Source organism: Pelecanus crispus, chromosome 13, assembly GCF_030463565.1.
Source record: "Pelecanus crispus isolate bPelCri1 chromosome 13, bPelCri1.pri, whole genome shotgun sequence".
NCBI classification, from domain to species: domain Eukaryota; kingdom Metazoa; phylum Chordata; class Aves; order Pelecaniformes; family Pelecanidae; genus Pelecanus; species Pelecanus crispus.
In genome coordinates this window covers 9203416-9230242 of record NC_134655.1, presented here as the reverse complement: position 1 = coordinate 9230242, position 26827 = coordinate 9203416, and the positions used below count along the sequence as shown (strand labels likewise).

General features: G+C 38.5%; 1 protein-coding gene across 6 annotated transcripts in view; it reads left to right on the top strand.

Annotated features, from left to right (window-relative positions):
- The window catches only part of MTM1 (myotubularin 1), a 47204-nt gene extending 22259 nt beyond the window's left edge, over positions 1-24945 (top strand). For 4 of the 6 annotated variants that reach the window (XM_075720539.1, XM_075720535.1, XM_075720536.1 and 1 more), the window contains 10 exons: positions 5932-6015; positions 7281-7430; positions 9235-9423; positions 13644-13829; positions 14881-15087; positions 18433-18525; positions 19400-19513; positions 19856-20032; positions 20831-20972; positions 22439-22518. In XM_075720539.1, coding sequence (XP_075576654.1) covers positions 5932-6015; positions 7281-7430; positions 9235-9423; positions 13644-13829; positions 14881-15087; positions 18433-18525; positions 19400-19513; positions 19856-20032; positions 20831-20972; positions 22439-22488 — 1392 coding nt within the window. In that variant the 3' untranslated portion in view covers positions 22489-22518. Of the gene's footprint in view, positions 1-5931; positions 6016-7280; positions 7431-9234; positions 9424-13643; positions 13830-14880; positions 15088-18432; positions 18526-19399; positions 19514-19855; positions 20033-20830; positions 20973-22438 lie in introns of all 6 variants that reach the window. The other 2 variants (XM_075720538.1, XM_075720537.1) reach the window with 2 other exon arrangements.
- The last annotated feature ends 1882 nt before the right edge of the window (positions 24946-26827 follow it).

Here is a 26827-nt window from a genome sequence, read left to right as displayed (position 1 = left end):
CAAGGTCTGATCTGAGTTTTTAGATGAACAGGTAAGACGTAACTGGCTGAGTTGTAGTAATGGCATATTAAACGCAAGGATAATGATAGCTTCATTTTTAAATGCACTGAGAAACTGACAGCCTTTTCACTGAGTAAAAGCTTAGTGATTTATAATATATGAAAAGAAAATATATAAACCAGTAAGTTAGAAAAAACAATTGACTTTCTTAGCATGTGTGTAACACCTTCTGGTTCTAGTTTTGCTCTTTCTTCTTTTGTAATGCATAAAGATTGGTCAAATATTTAATCAATTGTATATACGTTATATGCTCATGTGCAAGTAGAACATGTATTTATGTACTATGATTCCATAAATAGAGTAAATATATAACTATTTGTAAATAGACTGCTTGCCAAACTGTGTTATTGCAGCTGCTCTCTCCTTTATCTCGCAGAACTACATTGTGTTGTGAGCAACCAGTGTATCGCATATTATTTTTGTGTGCAAAATGGTAATGATAAATTGAATGCTGAAGGGGCAAACAGTCTGTAGGAAGACTGAAAGAAGAGACTGTGTTGAAATTATGGGTTAGCACCTGCAAGGAAGTAAACAGAATTATTTGCACAGTGAAGCATAAAAAGTAGCTTACCAAAAATGTTACAAGATTTGAAAGCCTTTTTTAAAGTGAAGTAGTAGCCTTCTGCTTTTAGGCTATGGGTCTGCAATGAAATCCCTACCACCATTCTATGGAAAGAGACTTTAATTTGCTTTTGCAAAAATCTTAACTGATGTATTATAAGTCTTACTTGTTTTTACCAACTACAGGTATTGATAAGTCACAAGCCTTGTACCCCATAAGTTTTCTGAGTGGTGATTTACTATACTTTTTATTTCTTACCTCTTCAATGCTTTCTTCTTTCTGTTTCCTGTGGCAGCTGAAAATAATTTGAAACTGATTTTTAATTAGTTGATAGACTAATAGGAATTGATGGGCTTCCATCAGACATGTAGCACTAATCTTCATCCCACTTAGAACAGATATGGTCAGTACATTGGAAGTGATTGCAAACTATCCTGCTTTGAACCCAAGATGTGAGATAAAAACAGTAATCAGTATAACTTAAGGTAAATCTATGCTTTATTCAAGTGGGTTTCAGCTGGCTGGTCTCAGTGCTGAGAGGAGGGAGGGAGGCCAGCTCAGGCTTGCTGCTTGAAACATTGATTTATTGAGCAGGTAGTCTCCCTGAAACTTGTACTGTTGCTGGTATTTAGTATCCAACCAAACTAATCTAGAGTTGTAAACTGTACAAACCACAGTTATGCTTTGTGATTATATGTTCATGATTTTAAGAAGCCTGTTGATCTAAAAAAAAAAACCAAACCCAAACCATGCTTGTTTTACTGCAGTATTGTTCTGAACCTGAATGCCTCATGTGTGTAGGTCTTATTTTTTTAAATTTCCAACCATTTTTGTCTAATTTAGACACATCCAATGAAGCTGCAGTTGATTTAATTCCTGGGAAAATGGGCTGGGTGCAATAGGAGCTGTGGAGAAGTGCTTTTTGTTGGAGACGCAGGATTAACGATGAGAGAAGGGAATGGAATTTTGTGTGTGGAGGGAAGAAAGAAATGAGTGGATGTTAGGGTGGAGGCTCAGAATACCTAAAGTGTTGTCTGGGGAGAAGAAGGGTTTAGCAGGGATGTGCCATAGATGTGGAGGGAAGGAAAGATGTGTGAAGAAGGCACAGAGTGGAACTGGCCAACTTTTTATTATACTCTGATATTTGAAAGGCTTGCCTGTGTGCATAATGATGCACCGAGAGAGGTTGCCAGGGCTTTTCTGCTTTGTGGAGTCAGGCGATTCCTACAGCTGGTCATGTAGTTTGCTTCTCTGACCTTCCTCTGCCCTCTGCGCTCTGAAGGATATAAATACACACCCAGCTGGTCCATACTAAACACCTGTGGGCAGTGAAGTGACTTCCCTGTTTTCATCCTGACACAAGAGGCGTGTGTATGTGAGGGGCACTAGTATGAAGGAGCCTGTATCCACAGAAAGCTAAGCCATGTATTTTTACTAAGATAACACATCTCAAATCTTATGTCAAGTGATATGAGAACCTATGCAGAATATACTGCGAATAGAATAATTTCTTCTTCCCGTAATTTCTTTCTGCCCCGTTTGCCTGCTGCACTGTAGAATTGCATTCAGATTATGTTCACTGTGATGTGACAGCTTCAGCAATGTTAAGTTAATCAGGACATACAAACATACTGTCTTTAATCTGGAAGCTTGGGTTATTTAGGACAGAAGTGGAAATATGTGGGTCGTTAGTGCAGATGTGAAGCTTACCTGAACTATAGCAAACCCTTCTGGGATCTAAATATGTATCTGTTCACATTGATTTGTTCACTGTAATGGGGTTTGTCAATTTGGTGCATCAGAATAATAAAAGGTTCAATTCAACAAAAAATGCTATTCGAGAGAAATTCACATTGCTCGTTATCACGTTTCTAATAAATAAAAGTAATGTATAAATGTGTGCTAAATATGGCTTGTACTGACACAAGTAAGAAAATACAATTGTATCCAAGCATATATATCTTATGTTTGCTTAAGTATATGTTTCTTAATACTAAAGTAGTTATAAATGTGGGTTGCTTGTTACACTGAAATTAAACTGTAGTTTGAAATTAAATGGAACTATATGTGATGAGTGCAAATGTATGCAGAGTTTTAAATGCATGTTCTCCTATTCTGACTTTTGTGCTGTGTCATGTTGGAATACGTAGAAGGATACAAATTTTACTTTCATCTAATGAGCTGCTTAAGTGGATGTGAATGTATGAAAATTTTAGGTTGAGAAATTACTTTAAACTGTATATTGTTGAATGGAACCATGCTATGATTGTCAGAGTGGAAAAGGAAGCATTTTTACTCTTTGAAACTGCTTTACACATTGCTTTGTGTATTTTGTTGTGAGACAGCCTAAGGTAGGGTGGGGATGTTGCTATATTTCAGAGTAGCATTTAGCCTGGACTAAAGTTCAGGCCATCTTCACAGAATATTTCAGGACTTGAAACATCAAGACTTAAGTGAAAGGCTGTTGGGGGTGGTGGGGGCGGGATTCAGATCTTTAATCTCTTCTGTACAATGAGTATGATTTTCAGTAGTAACCAGATTAACTGCGCAGTCTGTGCACAATGTGTACATATAGATGTGTGTGTAAATTTTTGTTATAATTTAGTCAACTCTTGCAGAAGGAAAATAATTTTTAGTCTTCAGGTTTTTAGATACTGTTCATTTTTAAATACTGTTTTTGTTGGAGTATACTTCAAGAGTTTCCTCTGAATTGCTCATAGAAAAATCTAAGTCCAAACTTTGCTCCATACACCTTTGCATTCATTGTAGTGTTCTGTTATTTGTTAGGCTTCAGATTTTTGCTGGTTGATCCATGCTACTAATAATTTTTTTCCTTGAGCAATATAGGAAGAAGTTGCACTACCTTGAATGTCAATGGAACTCATGAGGCTTAATTGTCAACTTTAGTAGTTGTGGGTTGTGTGACTGAAAGCTTTTGTAGCAGATGTGGTAAAGCTGCTGTAGCTAAGCATTTTAAATGAAACATTCTGTCCATAGTAGGACACTGTTCTTTCAGAAAGGATTCTGTCCATCCCCTCCTCATGCAGAGTAAATTTAACCCTGTTTTTTAAAAGGTGACAACAAAATACACTTTTCCATCTGATTTCTTGTGGATTTTTTTGTGGGTGACATGAGCAGCATAGCTGCTATTTCTTTTTTTCTAGTTTGGAGCAGCACCTTCTGTATCAGTAAAATCTTCTACACAACAGCTATCACAGTGCACTGTAATAAACTCATGTATTTTGCTTACCAGGGCTTAAGCTGGGTAATTTTTAAGTTCTCACCAGGAAACTTGCAGTTAAGTAGCAACTTAAGTAACATATTCCTGCCTCTGAGACATCTTTTAAGTGATCTGTTAGGATTCCAGTGGTTCTGTTTCCTCCTATTATAAGATTCTCCTTTGTCTCTGGTTCCTTGGTGAATTCTTAGCATAGTTGCTCTTCAGGATACAGCGAATTCCTTTGGGGAGGAGGGGATGGTTCTTGTGTGTAGCTATTTATTAGTAGTTCAGCAAATCAGCTGCGTCTATGGCTTTAGACAGTGAGATTCCTGTTTTGCTGTATTCCTAGTTTGCAATTAAAACAACCAACCCTTTCCAGTTTTTCTGCTTAACTTGTGATACTTGCATCTACTTCTAATGGAATGGGTTTTTTCTGATATAGTTGATGTCTACCTCTTTCCTTTTCCTTTCTTCATCTCTCCCTCCATCCTACTTGATAGCAGTTTACTTAGTCAAAAGAATCCGTATCATTTACTTAAGCCGAAGGCATACCTTTAAAAATGGTGAAGACATTCAGAAAACCCAACTTGTAGAAGTAAACAATGCACTTCCAAACTTGCCAATGAATGTACTTGCTCTGAAATACTGATTTAATTTAAAATTCCAGTTTCTAAAACTAGTGGGGTGAAGTATCTTTTGTGAGCAGTAACATCTTTTTGAAATATATGAGGAAAAACTCCTCCTTTTGGAGGGATTCAGTTTTGTATTATGATTAGAGCTGTTTACTGTTTAAATCATTGTTTCATATTAGGCTCAACAGAATTGCCTTGAGCCATTAGGGTCTGCCTTCGTAAGAGCTAAAGAATCCACTGTCTGGGCCTACGGTGCGCTTACGAAGAATTGCCTTACCTCTGTAGATGTAATCATGGCACCTTAGAACCACGATTTTTTTTTTTTTTTTTTTTTTGCTTGCTAGGTTTTCTGCATTTCTGCTTATGTGAAAATGATGCCGATTTGGGATGTTCAATTTAGCATTCAATTTATTCTTTTAATGTCTTTGAACAGCTAGGAGGCTTTCAGCTTTTTTGTTACAAAGGAGCTATGGTGGGCTCTTGAATGCTTTCTGCTCTGGCTGCTGTTGCTCAGTTAGCTCAGGACAACACATTCTCTTCTCCATTTTCTTTTTTTTGAAACAACTTAGTTTCATGCTCCAGTTGGCATCTGAAGAATTCGTAAGCCACCAAAATCAATTTTCTCAGTGAAGGAGATTCTTAAAATAAACATTACTTTTGCTTTCATCATAACCTGTAGAAACAAACCAAGGAAAAAAGGGGTGAGTTAGGTAATACAGCCCACTTGGAATTGGTTGAAAGGAGGAGGAAGCTAAAAGGTATGAGGAAGCTGTCAGAATCCTGGGTGAGGATCCTGTGTTGTATAAATGAGTCTTGAGAGTGAGCAACAAAGCAAGATAAAAGTAGATGGTGTAACCTGCTAACAACTTATTTCGCTTCATTTTCAATGGCAACTTTTTAATTTTCATGGAGTTTTACAGTAAACTGGATTTCTGTTAGTAAGGATTAATTGGGGAGGGGGTGCAGAAAGAAGGCTGCTTCCTAATGGCAATGCATAGCAATTAAAACCTTTTTACACTTTAAATTTAGTGTCTAATATTTTATGTAGTAATCACAGCTGTACCTCTTGGAGAAATTTTGTTGAGAAGATGGTAGTTTACTTGGTGAGGATGTGAAATACGGGAAATAAACTGATATAAACTATTTTAAAACATTTCAACCTCCTGACAGTAAAAAAATCCAACAGTTTAAGCTTTGTAATTTTTATTATTTTGTCACTTCTTGTTTTAACTGTTGTCACATTCTCATTATTTCATTAGCAGACCTGTACTGTTTGTTACTTCTTGCTCTTTGCTTTACAGTCTTATAAATATCAGATTTAAATGGAGACAATGGGGCTGGCATGGAAAAATCAGTCCTATTTTGTGGTGAGCATTAGGGTATAACTGATGATGAGCCCTCATATTTGCTGCTTTCAGTCAGAGTTTGGTGTAATAAGCTTCTTTTACATCCTACAGCTTTTTTTCGCATTTGTAAATGAAGAAAAGTTTTCTGAAAATGGATGGACGGTGTACACTCCAATGTCCGAATACAGGAGACAAGTGAGTTATTAAAATTGCAGTTGCCTGGTGCTTTCATATCTGACAACTTTCATAGAGGAATTATTGTTTGTACATTTCTCTTATCAGCTTTTTTATGGGGGGAGATGAGAATGGGAGGAGATGGAAATACAACTTGAAAAAAAAATAAAGAAAAATACAACACTGGAACTTTAAAAAAAAAAATAGACTGTCACAGGAAGGTAGTCTTTGCTCTTTGAAGGAAGTTATTGATACCTCTTACAGTGTGCCACTGTTAAGTGAGCAGGGGGCAGGGAGAATGTGCCAAATATGTAACTACAGTGTCCTAAATATAGATTTGATTTGGTCTTTGGTTTGGTCTACTTCTTCCTGAAGTGAAGAAAAAAAAAAAGCAGGTTATTTTAGAAATGGCATGGCTTTACAGAAGTTATTTATGTGTCTGTCAGTATTCTACCTTGCTGTTCAGGTGGTTTTTGGAAAAATGTCAATGAAAGAGGATGATAAATTTAATTTTTACAATGTCTTTTAGACAATTTATTTTTGCTTTCAATATGACATATAAAAAAAAAATAAATAGCAAACAATAAGAACTTCCTTAGATTTTTTTTTTCCCCTCCATAGTTTTTTGGTTCAAGGTTTAGAGGCCGAAGATCCAAAAAGAGTAAAATACTAACACCCACATAAACCCCACTGTGTGGGGGTATGTGTGGAGGGCTTATCAGTATTTCTCAATTTCCTGGGTGCTGTTTGTGAAATGCCTTACTGAGCAGATTACAATTAAAAGTTCTTGTTTCAATAAGAAAGCTACCTTGAATTTTCTTTTTTTTTTTTAATCTGAAGGTAGTATTGGGCTACAGAGAAGAAAGCTTGAGATGATACTTCCTCCCGCTGTCTTCTCAGGACCATAGTCTCTTTTCAGCAGGCAAAATGGAAAGGCAGAGCCTTGAGAGGGAGGAGAGAAGGCAATTTTCTTTCCTCAATCCCACAGTTAAAGAAATACATCTACTAGTTTTAAGCATTGTTTTGAAACTTGTTGTAAGCATAGAATTGTGTATGTGAGAGTGTATGGGGGATAGCTATGCAGTTGTTTATGAATCCCTCAGCAATGAGCAGTTTAGTGTGGTCTTGTAATCTTTTTTTCTTCTATTGTTTTGAAACAGTACTGTAGTTAAGTTAAATTGGTAGGTTGTTGCCACCATGTGGCCATAATGTCATGTAAAATTCAAGAGCAGAATTATTATTTGAAAGGCCAAAAATACATTGAAAACCTTTGTGTTACATTTTAGGGACTGCCTAATGAACGGTGGCGAGTAACTTTCATTAATGAACATTACGGACTGTGTGACACATATCCATCGCTCTTAGTAGTGCCATATAATGCAACAGATGATGATCTCAAGAAAGTTGCTGCCTTTAGGTCACGAAATAGAATCCCGGTGAGTATTATGTGATGAAAGTTACCATATAGTGTAACTAGTTTTAAGTATGTATCCAAACAACTTTTTGCTGAACATGACCCAGAGCATCCTTTTTTTGGAAATGGTTACAGCAAAATAGTTTTGATTGGCTGGCGGTTTTTACTGCTTGAAACTAGTGTCTTGGCCAAGCCACATTTCCGTTTTTCCCCCACAACAAACACCCATTCCAACTTTGTTGGTTTTAACTTGACTTTCCTAGTAACAACTGCCAGCATTACAGACTCCCTTTTCTTAATGAAGTATGAGCCTTAGACTGCCATCTGTACTAGTTTGTTGGCTATTGTTGGATGCGCATAAAAAAGCGATAGCAAATGTTAATCCCCCTGTAAGCAAACCGCATGGCATTTAAACATAGTTCCAATGGTCGGTCCTAAAATAAGACCTCATGCATAGTATCTGTAGTGAGTTCTTGGGCTTTTAAGGCCTTCAAGTTGGGCTGTGGAATTTAAGATAAACCATTTGACTTTTTGGGATATTTCTCTAACTAAAATTCTTTGAGGTAAGAGAATTTTTATGTATCAGCTCGTTACAGCACTATAGAAAATATTAATTTCTATCACAATACAATCTGTTTTAACTAGTATTTCAATTTGGCAAACTCGGAAGAGGTGTTAGATTCTTAGGCAGTATCAGCAAGCTCAATATGATTAATATTTATTAGATATGGTATTTACTGACAGGCTAGTCCTGTAATTACAAATTTGCTATACACACACACATATATGTATAATATATAATGTGTGCAAAATATATATGTTAAATATATAGTGTGTGCATATAGTTCTTATAACCTAGCTGCATCTTCTCTGTCATCTCATAATTAATGACAGGGCTTGTCTATGCCTGTACAGTGAGAGTCATTTCCTTGGTAATAGTAATTCTATTCTTGTCAGGAAATAACCAATCATACTCACCCGCACACACACTGACAGGTCTCGTTTCTAGATATACAACAAAGGGTTGTATTTCAGGAGTGAATACTTTCTGAGGATTTTTTTTTCTTTTTTTTGAACTCTGTTCTTTCACTCTGTAACCCACAACTTTCAGACTGGGTGAGAATACTGTTTCTTAATATTCTTTGATGATGAAGTTGCAGTTTTTGCCTGCTTTCTGGGGTGCTTATCTTTAATCTCTTGCACTGCAATCTGTTCTCTGGGCAGCTCACTATATTTTGTTTGTGATAAGTCCCCTCTGGCTCAGGAGAACAGCAAAGGCAGCATGCACTGTGCTCCAGTGCTCCTCTTTGTCAAAAGGGCAGAGGAACAAAATGTACTTTGAAGAGAAGGAGAAACATTCAAGATACTGCAGAAAGGTTCAACTTCCCTTCCTTATCCAAAAAAAGGGAAAGTTGTTCTTGTGGCATTGGAGCATCTTAGTCACCATTTCTGCAATGAGTTCATTTTTCTGAATTGTTTCTTAGTTTCAGCAGGCATTGCTATCTTTGTTTCCAGTTTGCTTTTCAGAATTATTTGTGCAACCTAAGACTTGTAGGAAAATATTAAAATGCACTGTATTATATAGGTAAGTATAATTTCAATGAGGCAAATATGTAAGAGAATGAACTCTTCCAAAGATTATTATTATTAAATTTTATGAGACTAAAATGGAAGCACTTGAGATGTCTGGGGATTATCTTTTGAAGAAATAAAATAAAACGTGTTAATTTTCATATTAGCTATTTTAAAGAATGTAACTTTAAAATTTAAGTTATGATTTTTTAATAAAATGTATTTCTTCTAACATGTTTTTGACATGTGACTAGGTTCTGTCATGGATTCATCCAGAGACTCAAGCTGTTATTATGCGCTGCAGTCAGCCCCTTGTTGGAATGAGTGGCAAGCGGAATAAAGATGATGAAAGATATCTTGATATCATCAGGGAGGCTAACGGGCAAATCTCAAAACTGACCATCTATGATGCTAGGCCCAATGTCAATGCAGTGGCGAACAAGGTAAACAGATGCTTAATAGTCTTATTTGTGAAGGGGGGTGGGGACGAGACTTAGGTTCAAGTTTTCTGTGAGGAGGTTTTTGGGAACAGTAGGGATCTTAATGTAGATAATTTTACATAATCAAATACTGAGGCTCAAGGCCATGAAAAGACATAGGTACCTGAAGCAGGTCATAACAGGGTTTCAGGACCATATGTGGATTTCCAGATACACTTTACCCTGTCTGTTATCAGCCAAGCACAGATCTTAGCATGGGACTGAAATCAGATATGACTACGTTCTGCACTGTGAGGTAGACGTAGGCTGAGCTGTAGACTATGTCCTCTGTGGGAATGACATGCCACCTCTGTGCAAGCCACAGCTCTGCTTCATATCCTCTGGGAAAATTCTATCCTGGAAAGGCTGTGTGCATAAAGCCAAGCCCACTGATAGGCATCCTTTGGTTCTTCCTAACCATTACATGAACCACTTCAGACCTATCCAGGCATCCAGCAAATAAAGAGTAAGTGGTGAATAAGTTAATTTGGGGGTTTGCACTCTAAACAGCAGCACGGGTATGATGTTGGATACCTAGATGCCTATTCTTCCCTAGGTGCCTGTAGTTGGTAAGTGCAGTAACAGAAGTAGTATTTCCATCTGACAAAGTGACCATTTCTTTGCTAATCTGTGATCAAAGCCTAAATGGGATCAAAATCGTAGAACAGCCCAGGTTTATCTGGTCCAACCTTTCAAGAAGAAAAGGTGTACCTGTGCCTTGATTTTCCCCTCTGCCCCCCCTCAACTCTGGTGAGGACCAGATTGTTCAGGCATGCTCAGATAATGCCAGTCACAGTGTGTCAGTGTTGTATTTGGCATAGAGCACAGTAGACGTATGAAAAGTTGTTAGGGAGAGGCGGTGAAGGACAGAAATTTAATGCTTTCTTCATATGAGAGTGTACCAACTTCACTCCCTCCATGTCTAGGTGTTGTGGTTTAGCCCCAGCCAGCAACTAAGCACCACGCAGCTGCTCGCTCACTCCCACTACCCCGATGGGATGGGGGAGAGAATCAGAGGAGTAAGAGTGAGAAACACTCCTGGGTTGAGATAAGAACAGTTTAATTATTGAAATAAAGTAAAATAGTAATGATAATAGTAACAGTATAATAATGATAATAACAATAATAATATACAAAGCAAGTGATGCACAATGCAATTGCTCACCACCCGCCAACCGATACCCAGACAGTTCCTGAGCAGTGATAGCTGCTCCCCGGCCAAACACCCCCCTCCCCCCCAGTTTCTATACTGAGCATGATGCCATATGGTATGGAATAGCCCTTTGGGCAGTTTGGATCAACTGTTCTGGCTGTGCCCCCTCCCAGCTGCTCGTGTACCTGGCAGAGCATGGGAAGCTGAAAAGTCCTTGCCTAGCATAAGCAGTACTTAGCAACAGCTAAAAACATCAGCGTGTTATCAACATTCTTCTCCTACAAAATCCAAACCACAGCACTATGCCTGCTACTAGGAAGAAAATTAACTCTATCCTAGCCGAAACCAGGACACTAGGATAGTCCTTTACCCCCTGAACTTCAAGCACAAATGAAGTGGACATGCTCTTCAGTACTTACTAGTGAAGTTGTGTGTCTGCACAGAAAAGAGTATGAGTGATAGGAGATAGCTCAAGAGGGTTTGAGATCTTAGTGAAACGATGAGTGTGCTTATCGGGGAGAGAAGGAATTCATGCTTCTGAATAGTTTTTTGGCACAAAACGAACACTAATTTAGTGGAATGAGTCCTCTTCAATGTTTGTGCTGAAAGCAATATGAAATGGTAAAACTGGTTTGCCTCTAAGAGGTTTGTATGTTACAAATGTTAAGTTGCTTCAGAATTCAAGAGGGACAATAATGTGTTTTGCTCTGTGCAACTTAAACGCATGCATCTGTACCTTTACAGCCCTCTTCTCTATAATAGAGAATATAATTTATTAAGCAAGAAATAAGGCTTTTTTTATAGCACACGTTCTTTCAGAGACTTTATCCTAGGGGCTGTTTGGCTAGGTTTTAATCTGATGGTTTGTATTTTGAGGGTCTGCCTCAATCGCTTGCATTCTACTCCACAAATTGCACTATCCTCTGCATGCTGAATTTTTATTGGTGAATAAAAGATGTAATCCTTCTGTTTGCCTTGTGGAAGGAATGTCAGTTCTTACATTAACTTAAATTTTTCCCCAGTTTTTGAACAAACTAAAATTTTTTTCATTTGTTTCAAAGATGTATTATGGTGAAAGTTTATACACACATACTTATTGAAGTATGAAGCACAGTTTTCAGCTTTTTAAAATGGTTGATGTATTTCACCCATGTGTTTTAATTAACTCCTGATATGTCTAAATATGAAATAATCATAGCAGTAAGAGTAGTAGGGTGCATTTCTGGGTCTGAGGGACAATGACATACAGAGTGCAAGCCAGTGTCGATCAGCACTGAATAGAGTTTTCCTGAACAGCTGTGAAGATTAATATAAGCAAAATCTTGGGCTACGCTACTCATGCATTCCTGTGTTCTTTGTACATAGGTCAAGACCACACAGTCAGTAGGAGTTGCAGCAGCCCTGATGCTAAAATTACAATCATTCCTCACCAGGACTTCATAACACTCAAAGGAAAGAGAAGAATACAATCATTACTACTTTTAGCGCAGAGCCTGGCAGCTCTGAGAATACCCCCACATCTGAGAAAGGAGATAGAGAGCATAGAATAGAGATACTGTGCTACTATACAGAAGTGTAGGTGGTACTAATGGGGAAAGGCTATACCATACTTTAGGTTGTCTGATGTGTAGTTGGTGGCTGTAATGGCTTATAAAGGTAAAATTTATTTATCACATTTCATGGCATGGCATGTTTTTGCTGTCTGCAGAAAATGCTGTGATTTTGCAGCTATCTTTGGAAAACCTCATCAGTGGTACTGTGTCCCAAAATGTGTGGGTTTTCCGCTTCCTTTTGTGACCAGGCACATCCTCTGCTGTGGTGGTGATTAAATCTTTTGAGAGTGCAGCAGTAGAATAGACTTTCTACTTATGTGGCTCTTTAATTTCTTAACAATCTAAATACATGCTTAGTCTTTAGCAATAAAGTTTAATGTTAGAAAATTTACTTTAAAGTAAACTTTAACGTTATTACTAATTTACTTCTTAGAGACAGAATCTAAGGTTCTTGAATTTAATTCTTCAATGAAACATAGCTTATTCTTAACTGAACTCTTAAATTTAATTTTACTTGGCCAAACATTTTATCATTTTTATCTATTTCAATATTAGTTCACTTTTACTTGTAAATAACTAGGCAGTTTAAACACAGAAAAGAGGGTTGTGGGGTTTTTTGGGGTGGGTTGGTTTTTTTTTTTTTCTTTTTTTGGTAGCAAGTTTGCACTGGTAAACCTGAGATTTGTTCTCTTTTGAATTAGTTGTGTAAAGAAACAGACAAATCTTTTTGACTGAATTTCTTTCTAATTGGTACCAAAACAAAGAAATGAGCAATTTTATTCCCTGGAAGTGGTGATATAGTATGTTATGAGTAATTGCTGTTTTGTGTGATGTACTTTACATTTTGATTTAACCTTAATAATCTGTCTGGGAAGTAAGTTGATTTCTTTTGTATTCAGAATCATGAGTTTGTTTAATCCTTGGTGGGAAAAGTGAACATAAATGAAGAAAAAAAAATTGACATTGTAATGTCAGTTGGTCAAGGAAAAAGCTGTTTCCACCATGAATCTCAAAAGTAATGAGGAAGGTACAAATGTCTTTTTATTCTCAAAGCAGTTGGAGTTCTGACTGATGTGATGCTAGCCCACTCTCCCTTACCTGGCTAGTTCAATCCTATTTGAAGGTCTTCAGGCCCAACAGTACAAACAACCCTTTAGTGTTAATCTAAAATAATTAATTTTCCCTTTTAGGGTTACTCCCTTGAGGTATTGAAAGGAACTAGGCTAGCTGGAGCAACTTGAATGTCCTTCTGGCCATGTGCTATACTTAACACACTTTGTCCCCCAAGTATTCTTCTCCAGCATTTGCCCCTCCAAAGCTTGTATCTAAGACTGATGTTTTGAACAAGCAACTGAAATTATATATTGCCCAACTACAAAATAAAGTATAGATAAAACCCAGTCCCTTCTTGCTCTGTTGAAAAGCTGCTACAACAGCATATATGTGACTAAAGTTAATGTTAGATCTCTTGTTTGTAGGCAACTGGGGGAGGATATGAAGGTGAAGATGCGTATCCCAATGCAGAACTTTTCTTCTTGGACATTCATAACATTCATGTCATGCGGGAATCTTTGAAGAAGTTGAAGGACATTGTGTATCCTAATGTGGAAGAATCACACTGGTTGTCGAGTCTGGAATCAACCCATTGGTTAGAACATATAAAGGTAACTTTTTGCTGTTTGTTTGAAGTAGCTTTTGTCCAAATCTGTCTTAACAGACTTGCTTTCTTTGCTAGACTTGAGATAGTCCTGATATGGAACACATCAAAATACCTGGACTACAAAACCAGTGTCACTGAGTGCTGGCTTTTTGCCCGCTAGTCTCAGAGTATGTTATGAGATACCATTACTGAGCAACAGTAGGTGAAATTCAATGTTTATTGCCTGCCTTAAGTCAAATGTCAGTCTTTAATAGAGGAATGCATTGTTAGTCCGATTGTCTTTACATGTGTGAGAATGAAATTTTTTTTTGTTTCTAGCAATACAGGACTACAGATAACTGTCATTGTGAAGGATTAGTAACTACTTTAGTTGTCAGTATGTATGTGACTATTTTGTGAATTGTGGTTTTGTAAATAAATCTTGTAAATTTATTTGTAAATTTTGTAATTTTCATCATGTAGCACAAATAAAATACTTAAACTGGTAATTCACCAGTGTTCTTACTAGTTGACCCTTGACCCTTTTGCCTCAAGTACAGCTGTGCAAAAGTATTTAGAGTATTCTGTAATGAATCCTACTTAATAAAACTTTCATTTTAAGTTAGTATTTGGAAAATAAGCATATTAGAAGGGTATAAGTTCCCTTTACCAACAACTGGGATATTTCAGTAATTTAGTTCAAAGAAAGGAGCCAAATGAAATACAGAATTTTTACAGAGAATATCCTATGGTAAATCCTCTCTTTCTTTAAAAAAGAAGCTTATGTTCTTCAGTTTATCAAGGTTACTGGTTTCTGCCCCACTTTTTAGAACTTGCTGTGAGATGAATTAGATCTTACTAAGGGATTAGGGAACCAATCTGTTTCTCTATTTTTGTATAAGAAATTTACTTGATCTCCTAGAAAATTCTTTTCCAATTAACTACACCATGCTCTTTAGGTCTTTTAATGGAAACAGTATCAATTTAGATACTGTGTAGATACAAAGAAATCAATTTATTTCTGTTAGAATGACAACACTAATCTGTGTTGTTTGGTGTCTGTTCCTCTTTGCTAGCTTGTCTTGACAGGAGCTATTCAAGTGGCAGACAAGGTATCCTCAGGCAGGAGCTCTGTGTTGGTTCACTGCAGTGATGGCTGGGACCGGACCGCACAGCTGACATCGCTGGCCATGTTGATGCTAGACAGCTACTACAGAACAATTGAAGGCTTTGAAGTTCTGGTGCAAAAAGAGTGGATAGGCTTTGGACACAAATTTGCATCGGTAAGAATTAGAAGATAATTGCAAGGACCATGCAGCATTAGTGTTCTAAAAAGCTGTTAATGTTAAACTGCTCATTGTGTCAAGGTTTGATAATTCTTTTCATTATTTTGGAGTTCTGATTTAAATTCCAGGTAAATCTGAGCAGAGCTTTTGGTTTTGGACCCGTTTGGTTAATATTTTTTTGATACTCTTTTTCAGAAAACTCATATTTTGTCCCTTACACCCTTTTAAAAACACAGAATTGCTAGTGTTACTGTTGGTATTGAGCAAAGAAAATGAGAAGGCAGAAAAATTATGTCCTCCCAAACTTTTCAGAAGAAGGTCAGATATGGCTGGGACATGAGGCTTCTCCCTCACCTTCCCTTTGGACTATTTTGGATGTCATGTGTGGCCGATGAATGAGTGTGGCCAATTATCTTTTAAGTGATATTTTGACTACTTCTTCCCAAATCTTACAAACTTGTCATAATAGCTCTCAAGAGGCTGTCACTGGTAATGCTGGCTCTACTTCTGTTCAGTTGTTTTCTGGATGCTTAGAAGGTTAAGTGGAAATTGTCTATAGCAAGTCCTTATGTTCTACCCATGTATAATGCAAAGCCAAGGGTGTTTGTTCAGAGTCTTAGTGGAACTTCTCTTAAACTTGGCAACTAACCATTTAACCAGGAAATCTATATGAGGAACCTGGAGAAGTAGAATAGGTTGCCAGGGAGAGTGTGCTGTGATATGTAAACATAAAACAGAAGTTGGGAGCTTTACAACAGTGTTACTTGTTGATGCTGAACCTTGTAATTCACAGTAAGAAGTTTCCATACCTTCAGTAGAAGTATTTGCACAGAGACTTTGTCCCTAGTGGAATACTGTAAAGATAATACTTAATATTGCTAAAATTGGGAAAATAAGCAATCTGGAAAAATCAAGAAATGGAAAAATATATCTATGTGTGTATTTCGTGCCCATTTTACGTTTGCAAGAGCGTCTCAGTCATTTGGAAATCCATGTATAGCTACACAGCATGAATCACTTCATCATTTAAGTGTGCTTGTAGGCTGCGGCAGTCTTTGATCTGACATTCTAAAGGTGCTTTGAGGCTTAGGAGATTTGCATTTTGATTGTTGGGAGTGATACCTGCTGTAGTCCAGTTTTTTGCGTACTTACTGGTAGTCTTCTAGTAGTGATGTGTTATATAAACCTTTGAAGTATTCTGTCTTGGTACAGCCACAGGAAAACACTGGCTTGCCTTTTTATTCTTGTATTCTATTTTGTATTTTTAAAAAAACGTTATAGTCATGGTGCAGATAAAATTAGATTGTATAACTAGGAGACTTGTAGCCTAGTGCATATGTTATGGTTTAACACAAAGCTTAGAGAGATCTGTGTGTCCTTCACAATTAGTAATAAATTCGAATAATCTATGATTCTTTTTATTAAACCATTAATTCAGTTTGAGTAATCGAAGGAGTTGGTTTCTCTCAACAGATAATGTTTTTCTTCTATTAGTGAGGTAGGATTTTTACACCCCTTCCAGATGGCTAGCTCAGTCCACTGGTTCATCTCTGACAATGTAGCAGCAATAAGGGTGATTTAAATAGCTTGCTTTTGCTTAAACTACTATTTTATTTTCCCAACTTGCTCACTCAAGTAGTAATCTTTGGAAATCGTTGAAGCCACTCTCCTTTAGCCATCTGCTGTTTTCTGAGAGTACTGTATATTTTGATTTGATGGGTTGTTTAGCTTATAGTGAAGGTAGTCCTTTTCTGGAGTGTTCTGTAGAATAAAAACTGATAATGCAAGCAGAAAATATTTTGATCATACATGCTCTGTTTTAGTTTGGTAATTATTTGATAGAACTGCGAGTTTTAATAGTGAGGACTAGGCATTTCAGTGTAGCTAGTGTTTCCTGAACCTCATCTCTGAAATGATTGTTGTTATGCCTTCCCTCAAGTGGGGAGCTGGAGAAGAGGAGGGTGTTTCCTATATTGTCTGGGTTAGAGCAGGCTTCATGTTTTCATGTTAGCAGGGTTGCAATTTGGATGTATTAATAACAAATAACTAAATGGTAGACTACTTAATAGTTCTTCCTTGTATTTTCTATCTAATGAAGTGCACAATAAGTTTCCTTGGTGAAAAGGAATTCCCTCCCCCAGCTTTTCTATGTAGAGTGAACTTAGTATGCTATCCAGATGATAAAATCGCTTGCGATGGGGAATGTCATTCTAATAATGCATTCTAATATAAGAAATATGAGACATAGACCTAATTATAGATGGAAAATACTGAGACATCCTAAAACTGCTAACTATAGTGAAAGTGGAAGGACTTCCACTCCTTACTGAACACATGTATGACTGTTAACAGATACCATGTATTTTAAACCAAGAAAACTGGAGAGCAAGGAGGCCAATTTGTTTGTCTTCCCTACAGTGCTGTTCTAGTTACTTGCTACTGTTGACTGAGTTCAGCTACAATCCCTCATCTCCCTCTATTTTCTGCCATTCAATTCTATTATTTTAAACTATCTTGCAAATCACCGTACAGAGTAGTGTACTGGTTTTATCATTTTATCCTTAAGACATTAAGCCTGCTATCTTACAGGCAGATAGACAACATCTTAGTTCAACATACATGCTCTTCTTTTGTCTCCTCCAGGCAAGTACATTCAAGCAGAGTTACGGAGTTAATAGAATCTCTTATCTGTTCTCAGCTATCAAATGTGAAAAGGAAGGAAACACCTTTTACCAAACCTATGTTTTGTCTGTGGGGAGAATTCCTTTGACTGTTACTTTGGACTCCTCAGAATAAGCAGCTCACCCAAACTTCAGAAATGTGCATTAATTTTCTGCCAAGCACATGAATGTTTCTTTGAGCTCGCTCATGTTCATGGTCTACCTCAGGGTGAATCTTTAGTCTCAAGTGTGGAGGGATAAGAGGAGAATCTGTGTGGATAGTTTGATGATCTAGGTTCTTCAGTGGCTTAAATTACAAAAGAAGACAAAGTATATAGCTTGCTTTTTGAGAAACTTACTACGTAAATATAGTTCAAAATATGTCTTATTTTTTGCAAAGTAATGGATGCTTTAACAGTTCTGCTTGTCCAATAACTAGCAGGTTTTTATAACAGGACCAGTTACCACTTTGGAATTTTTCTCAGACGTCTTTGGAACAGCTTTGTGGTATTTCTGTGTATCTGAATCTCTCCTCCTTGGTGCAATAACTAATTCTGAAATAATAAGAGCAGGTTGTTCTATTACAGAAGCATTAATATTCTAGTCCAAAATAAGAAACAATGTCTATTGGCCATAAAATAGGCTGTTTTGGTTAACAGGAGGCTGTATTGCTTCATTTCAGAGAATAGGCCACGGTGATAAAAATCATGCTGATGCAGACAGATCGCCCATCTTTCTCCAGTTTATTGACTGTGTGTGGCAGATGTCTAAACAGGTATGTTATGTCATTCTTCAGAAGGTAACATTGTGAAGAGATTACTGAATTAAAACCCTGGATCTTTGTTTAAAAAAGTATTTGAAGAGGACAGCATACCCTTCTGCTCTGACACTGTAGTAAAAAAAGAGTGTATTTACTTCTAAACCATACCATCTCTCTACCCTATTTCTAAAAGTGGTATACAAGCTGTAGTTATGTTACTTAATATGGCATTGGCTATGCATGCAAGGCTGATGTGTCTTGGATGTGGGCTTTTCAGAAACATAGTGAGAGATGTGACCCAGCAGAATGGTTTTACAGGAATTGCATCCAACTGTCTTAATAGGGTCTGTTGTTTCATTTCACCATTTTTGTGAAGCTGTCCCTTGAACTACAGTGACAAATGTTGTTTTGTCAAAGCTTGAAAAGGAACCTTGGAAGCTGTTGAGTGCTGTGATTTAAACGTTGTATTTTCAATACGTAATGAAACAAAGCAGCAAACTTAGTCTGTTTAGGGCCAAGGATTAGGAGCTAAAACCTTATTTTCCTGTATGGTGCTGCACTAGAAAGAGTGCACTGTGGATATCTTATTCTGTCTTGCTAGTAAAAACGTAACTGTAACCATTCTGTATTTTATTCTTCTTTTTAGAAATTAAAGGCAGTTAAAATATTTCGAGAAGAGTTCTTTTCAGTGACTAATTTGAGAAAGTTGAACACCTCATGTCATCTGAACGCTTACTCTGCTATAAAGTATATGAAAGTATTATCTTAAAAAAATTATTTGTAGATGTATTCAGGCTTCTAAACGGCACCTTTGGCCTCTTAACTAGGGCATGTGCATCTCTGCCTGCTTTTACGATGTAAAGAACAAATTTGTCTTTTCTCTTTTTAGTTTCCTACGGCCTTTGAATTCAATGAGCAGTTCTTGATTACAATCCTGGATCACTTGTACAGCTGCCGGTTTGGTACTTTCTTGTATAACAGTGAGTTTCTTAGAGAAAAAGAGGTTAGTCAAACCACTGATTGTTTAATTGTATTGCTGTCTTGATTCTAGATGATTACAAGAAGTTTTGGTTGTACTGTATTTGGTATATTCTGTGTATGACAGTGGTTTGGAACTGGCTTCATTCTCGTTACAGAATAGTTGCATGGTAAATTCTTTGTAAAGACTATGCAGTCACTAAAATACTTGTCAAGCACTGGTTTTGGAATATTTCTAATACAGTGATTTATTATGCTTCTAAGTAAATCAGAAGTGCATTAATTTTTAGAATGTAACCATGGCTTCTATGATGGATTTCCTGATTCTGTGCAAATACTTACTGTTCTTATTTCAATTTCATTTTAGAAAGTGACTGAGAAAACATTATCGTTATGGTCTTTGATAAACAGTGAAAAATCTAAATACACCAATCCTTTTTATACTAAAGAGCTAAATCGAGCACTGTATCCAGTAGCCAGTATGCGTCATTTAGAGCTCTGGGTCAATTACTACATCAGGTGGAACCCAAGAATTCAGCAACAAGTAAGTAAATTCTCTGTAATGTACAAAATGCTTTTAGACTTTGGAAATAGGATTTTGTGTCATAACTGACTTGTGGAATAGTACCTGTAATCTGTTCAGGTTTTTAATATTACATTTGTAAAGATAGAGAAAAAAGATGAAAGTGATTATTCAGGTGTGTCTTTTTTGACTCTCTCAGCTCTTCTCAGAACACTGAGCTTATTTCACTGCTTACTTTCAAGTCATCCTCAAGTTCTTTCTAGCCCCTTTTCTTGGGGACAGGACTGGGGGAGCATTTTTTTAACGGCATTTGATGCTAAAGGGTGAATGACAACACTTAGAAATAGGGCTTACTGATCCCTGAAGAGTTAGGGTATTAGCATCACAAACACCCTTAGTTGCATTTGCTTAGTCTTTCTCCTTTTTCTGAGAGAGTGAAGTATTTTACAAATTAAGAAGACCTATTTGGTCCTTTCTCTTTCAAAAGTACTATCTGTATTGATGGCTTATGGTAATTTTTTTTTAATGTAACTTTGATGACCCAACATTGTTTACACTGTGTAACTGTTGGATGAAAGCTGTTATTGAAAATTATACAAGTGGATCAGATTGGAAGCCCAGAAAAGCTTTTATCAAATTACACATAGTTCAGTTCTGTGATTTTAATGTTTAATAGATGGACGCTCAATGTTTGTTACAATCTTGCTAGAAATCTCAGCAATGTGGCATGTAAAGATAGTGTACAGAGACTTATTTGTCCTTGTTAACAAGTTGTGGAGTTTTGAGTAGGAGAAGATAGAGGAGCTATTTCTTTGACAGAAGCAGTCTTCACAATCCAGCCCTGGAATGAATCGGGAGTTTTCAAGCAATGCACTTCCTTTTCTGCAGCTGATCTCCTGTGTTATTTACAATACGTTAGAGGCTGCAAGAAAGCCAGACAGTTTGCTATATTTTCTTACAAGTATGTTGCCAGTTTTAATGTGAAGTTCTAGTTTTAAAGCTTTTGTTGCTTGCTGTGAAAGATGAGGGTGTTTTTGCAAAAGGTGAATCCAAAGATTTATTTTAGAAAGTGAAGGATTATAGTGCATGCAAATTAGCTGTAAATCTACTTAAAAATGCATTTTGCCATGATTCAGGAAAGGTTTTGGCAGGAGTTTCTTACTAGAAATGCAAACCCATGTGATAATCTTCTGTGCTGCTACTACTGGCCCCTCATTTTCACCATTTTTATATACAAAATGCAACATTCTTTTTTCTGCATATGAAATTTACGCTTCGCCTTGACTTAAGCAACTGAATAGTGGACATGTGGCTTGACCCCGTTTTTCAATGACCTTTCTTAGTGCCATTACTTAGAAGCATGTTCTGCATCAGACTTTGGTTTAATGAAGAGTCTGATCCATCACTTAGCAACATCATTAACCCTGCATCTCTAATCATCTTAGTAACTACGTTCAGTCATTGATCCAACTTCCACAGTTGCTTCAACACTCATCGCTGTCCTCACCTGGGGGGTGGTGAGTGGTGCACGTAAGAGTGCTGGTTCAGCTGGTTTTGAACTGGTGAGGTGTTTACATTTGCTCCTGAAACTGTAGTGCAAGTAGCTTTTAATTACAGGCAGTTAACTGTGAAACAGCAGCAACTTCTTGACAGGTATATACAGCTGAAGTTATATATATATAACTTTAGGCTTTGCATCTGCCTCGGACGTTTGTAATACTTCTTTTCAATTTGTTTCATTACTCTAGCTGAAAAAGGAAGCTAAGCTTAAAATGGAAACAGTTTAGATGGTCTTTCTATGAGTAGTGTCCTGAAAGCTAGGGCAGTTGATTTTAAACGCATTCAAGTTTACTTACAGAATTCACTAATACAGTTTTGCATTTATTTCACTTGTTTATTTACACAAAGTTGCAAATTTTGTATTAAAAACTGAAGTAAATTTTTATCAGTAAGGGAAGTTTGTTTAATCTGAAGACATGGATTTCATCTTAATCTGATCAGTGTAACTGCAATAGTCTGGCTAAACACCGTTTTTAGGGAAGATGATGAGACATCTGACCTCTGGAATCTAAAACCTTTTAGCAAATAAAGGAGAGAGAGAAAAGCTTTGGACAAGGTATTCACACCTATCTTCCACACAATATTAGATAATAAGAAAATGAAATCCATATGCTCCAGGAAGTGCTGGCTGACTTTACTGAGGAGAACTGTTTTGTGTAAAGATTGTCTTTGGGTGAAAACAACTGGAAGGCAGAGGGCTCTTGCATTATAGAAATAAATATTTCTGTTTAGCTTAGCTACAATGTGTTGCATGTGTTGGAAACTACAAATACTGAGTAATGCCGGGAAAACACAAATAGTACAGCAGCCTAACTGTGTAGAAGTAGTTGGACTGAAGTGATAAGACTAATATAGATCTCTTTCTAGCAGCCAAATCCAGTGGAGCAGCGTTACATGGAGCTCCTTGCGTTACGTGATGATTATATAAGGAGACTTGAAGAACTACAGATCACAAATAATTCTAAGATACCCAATTCATCAGCCTCATCTGCATCTCCCTCACAAATGATGTCCCAAGTACAAACACATTTTTGAAGAAAATGTTGGCTTCGTTCTATACTGTAATAGCAAGTGGTGCTTAACATAGATCTATAGCATAAAGAGGAATATTTTAATGCCTTACATTAGACTGTCCTAACACAAATTATTTTAGACTGTCTTCATTTGAGGAGGACTTCAAAACAAACAAAACCAACTCTTCAATTACGTGCCTTTCAGAACCTGTGGACTGGGGACATTATTAATCAACTTCTAGTTATGGAGGGCTTTAAGAGTTATTTTGGAAAGTCTGGTACAATTGAAATTGATTTATTGTTTTCACAAGAACGCTTTAATTTATTACATAGTAGGTAATGTTCCTGTAAAGAAATTCATCCTCAGTCTTACATGTCGTGAATAAACACGTTAACAGCAATAGGAATATTCACATTGTGTAAAACTAGGTATGTGTGTATTCCTGTTAGGAGTAAGTTTGTGGACTTCATGAGATAAAAAAAAATATTCTATTGTAGGATTTCAGAAAGAAGTGTTGAGATTTTCTGGTTACCTAAGAATTCCAAATTTTCCTTTTTTGAAATAAACAAAAATATGGAAGGGATTTCACCAATATGCTTCTAATTGAAAAGTTCAAATAGCTCAGTAGATATAAAAAATAAAAGGAAAATCTATTTTTTATTGTAAATTGTTTGGGTTTTTTAAACAAATGACAATTGTACTGGATTCTGAGAAGTCCTGTTTTGGCTAACTGTTCAGCGCTAAAGTATATTACAAATTATCACTGTTGGCAATATTGGTTCTTCGGATTAATACAGAATAAAATGGTTCTAAAGAAGGTTTATATAATTAAAAACAGACCCACAGAGGCATTGCTTAAATATCCAGCAATAGCCATAGTATTAAAGCTTGTGTTTGTCTTCTAAAAGTAAACGTGCCTGTTTAAAGCAGCTTTTATACCAAAGTAGGCAAAAATTTTCAGTTATGAATACTGTTGAAAACTTGTACATTTATAGCTTACTGTTTAATTTTACTTCTGTTCAATGGATTAATTCTTAAGTATTTAAGGGACTTCAGTATACAAGATTTGCATATAGTGTGTGCACTTAAATTGAACCTTCCAGTGAATTCTAGTTTCAAGCCTTCATTTCAGAGGCTTCTGGCAAACCTTTAATTTGTTCCTTTCAGGTGTTTTTTAAATAGTTGCAAGCATTTCTTATGACAGCACAAACCTTGCTACTTGATATTTAATTAAAATTTTGCATATTCTCAGAAGTTTAATGATATTCAGGCAATCCAGGAAGTACTGCAATTCAGAATCTGTAGAGAACTCTAATATTGTTATTTTAAAGGAGATATTTTGATGCTTGAGGCTTCTGTCATTGTAAATTATTGTACATGTGGTGAGTTTTGATCTGCCAAGATATAATAGGATTATATATAAATTAAGTTTTGTGTAAGTATATATAATATAGTTTATTAGAAATTCCGCAAGTTTATAAAGTGTAAATATTTTGCATATGAAAACTAAATTTAAAGCTATAGTTCCATAAAAGTCAAAGTTTAGAGGACATCTGAATATTTTTAGAACAGTATTTTTTCAAAGGAATAAAAGTATACCGCCTCTTGATTTAATTCAGTATATACACTGAATTGCACTATTTTATTTTTTTTCAGGGAAGCTCAGAGCATATGGCATGTGTGTTCTAAATACACATCATTTATGTGACTTATTATTGTCCTCTGTTGTCCTCTAAATTTCATTCTCCCATCAATGTTTTTTCAGTATGTGTTTCCAAAATACCAACATTGTCCCAAAACCTTGACTTGTTAAGGTAAATAAGATGCATTATGCCAGATAAATGAAGAAGGACGCTCAATTGTTCATGGTATACTTTACATTTTCAAAGCTATGCATAGTCCGGTATATTTGCCTTCTACTTACTTGTGGTTTATTAAAAAAAGCTATTTTTATTAGAATATTTAAAGTTTCTGTATTTGAGTTGAACGTATTGGTGACATCTCTGAGCAGTGTGGAGAAGTTCAGAAAATCTAATAGTTTTTACTGTGTAAACACTACATGATAACCTATTGCATTTGGGAAAGTGTAATATAATGGAAAGGGCCTTTTTGCACTTACTTCATTACGTATATGCCATTCTTCATATTACTGGTTCAGTTGAATTCCGGTCTTTGAAGCGCTCTAACGTAGCTCTGTGCAGGCTTGGATTTTTTGCAAGTCGACAGATAAGATACTTGTTTTAATTCTGTTTTTACATGGCAGTATTAGGCAAACATAGGGGTGTTTTTAATCCAATGCTTTCTGGAAAGTACTACTTTAAAGTTGTGAATGTAGGCATACAAACTGACCAACGTTAACAGGAAACTCTTCTCCTTTCCACTGAAACGCGCGATGCGGGCTGCCGTTCCGCAGCGCGCTGCACGCACACGCGTGGCGTCTCTGCGGCACCCCCGGCCCCGTGCACGGCTGCGGGGCGCAGCCGGTTCCCCGTGGTGGCTGGGGAAGTTTTTTTGGGGGGGGGGGGGGGGGGGGGGAATGAGAAAGTTCCAGGTGCTGAGTGCCTTTTCCAGGAGGGCTAAAAAAGCAGGGCTGGGATGTGAACATCAACAGCTATAAATGCCCGGCATCCAGTACGAAATATCCATCTCGGAAGGCTGTATTTCAGTTTTTTTCTTTTTGTATTCTGACTTCCTTGGACCTGAGAAGATAACCTAGGTTTTGTACTGGGCTTCAGTCTCTTATTTAGAAAGTTTATTTGTTGAATGCCGCCTTTATTTGCTTATGCCTTACCCACCCCAGCATCACTGTTATGGGTATGCCCTAGAAATTATTTGCGTACTACCTCCTCTTGACATATTTTTAAACTCTGCCTCGAGTTCAGGTTGGTTTTTTTTTTTTTTTTTTTTTTGTCTCGCAGTCAGCATTTTTGTGTCGTGCTTGAGAAAAACAGGTTTTTATAACTGACCAGGAATCTCCTCACGCACTCCTTGCTGCTCCCCGAGCCGGTGTCGGCCGCCCCTTGGATCCCGCAGCGCTGCTCTGGAGCTGGCTCTTGTCAAGCGACTCCGTGGCGGGGAGGGGGGACGGGGGAGCTGAACACCCTCTGCCGTGTATGTGTGTGAAGGGGGGAAAAAAAAAAAAAAAATAAAGATGTCAGTTTTAAACCCTTTGCCTCTGCCAGACGTTTTCACGGAACGCGGAGGGTGGCCGCCTATTCCCCCTGAGCGCCGGCCCCTCGCTCCCAGCAGCGCCCCGGGGCCTGAGGGGCTCCCCCGGGCTCCCCCGGGCTCCCTCAGGCGCCCGCCGGGCCGCGCCGGGCCTTCCCCCGCCGCGCGGGGCCGCTGCCCGCCCTCGCGGCGGCGCGGGGGCCTGTGGGTAAGCCCCGCCGCCCGCTGACAGCTGGCGGCCGCCGCCGGGGCCCGAGCGGGCCGGGCTGAGGCGGCAGGGCCGGGCCGGGCGCGGCGGAGGGGCGGGAGGCCGCCATCCCGGCGGCGGCGGCGGCGGCGCAGCGGGTCCCGCCGGCGGGCGGAAGCATGGAGCGGGCGGCGGCGGCGGCGGCTGGGCCGGCGGTGGAGGGCGGCGGCGTGAGCCGGCGAGCCGTGCGGGCGGGGGGCGCCGCGGCGGCGGGGGCAGGGCCGCGGCAGGCCGGCACGGAGGCGCTGGACAGGTGAGCGGGGCCGGCGGCGGGAGAGGGCGCGCCGCGTCCCGCGCTCGGTGGGGGCCGCCGCGGCCTGCCCGTCCCCCCCCGCCCTCCCCGCCGGGCCGGGCGGCCTCGGCCCGCGCCGCCGCGCAGCGCGGCCCCCGGCCTTGGGGCGGCCTCCCCGCCGCCGCCCCGCGCCCCCGGACCGGCGCCGGGAGGGAGGCGGTGCCGGCGCGGCCCCTGCCGCTCAAATCTGGGGGTTTATTTCCGTGCGGCCGCGCAGGCTAGCGGCAGATTTTCCTCGGCGAGGGAGCTGGCTGTTGTCAAAGTTTCCTGCTTGCGGTTGGGTGGTTTTCGTCCCTCACGTCACCCTCTTTGCGAGGGCTGAGGCTGCCTGCAGGATTTGGCCCGGGGTTTTTTTGGGGCAGTGCGTCGCTTCTCATCTTTGCAAACTCAAGGGAGAGAGTTTTCTCGATTTTGCATCGTTTTTCCCGTTTCTCTTTTTCGTGCAAGCGGGTGTTTCACCTGCGGGGGTGCAGCCGTCCCCCGGCAGGACTGTCCCCCCCGTGTGTCTTAGGTGTGTGGCGGCTCGGGGGGTCGG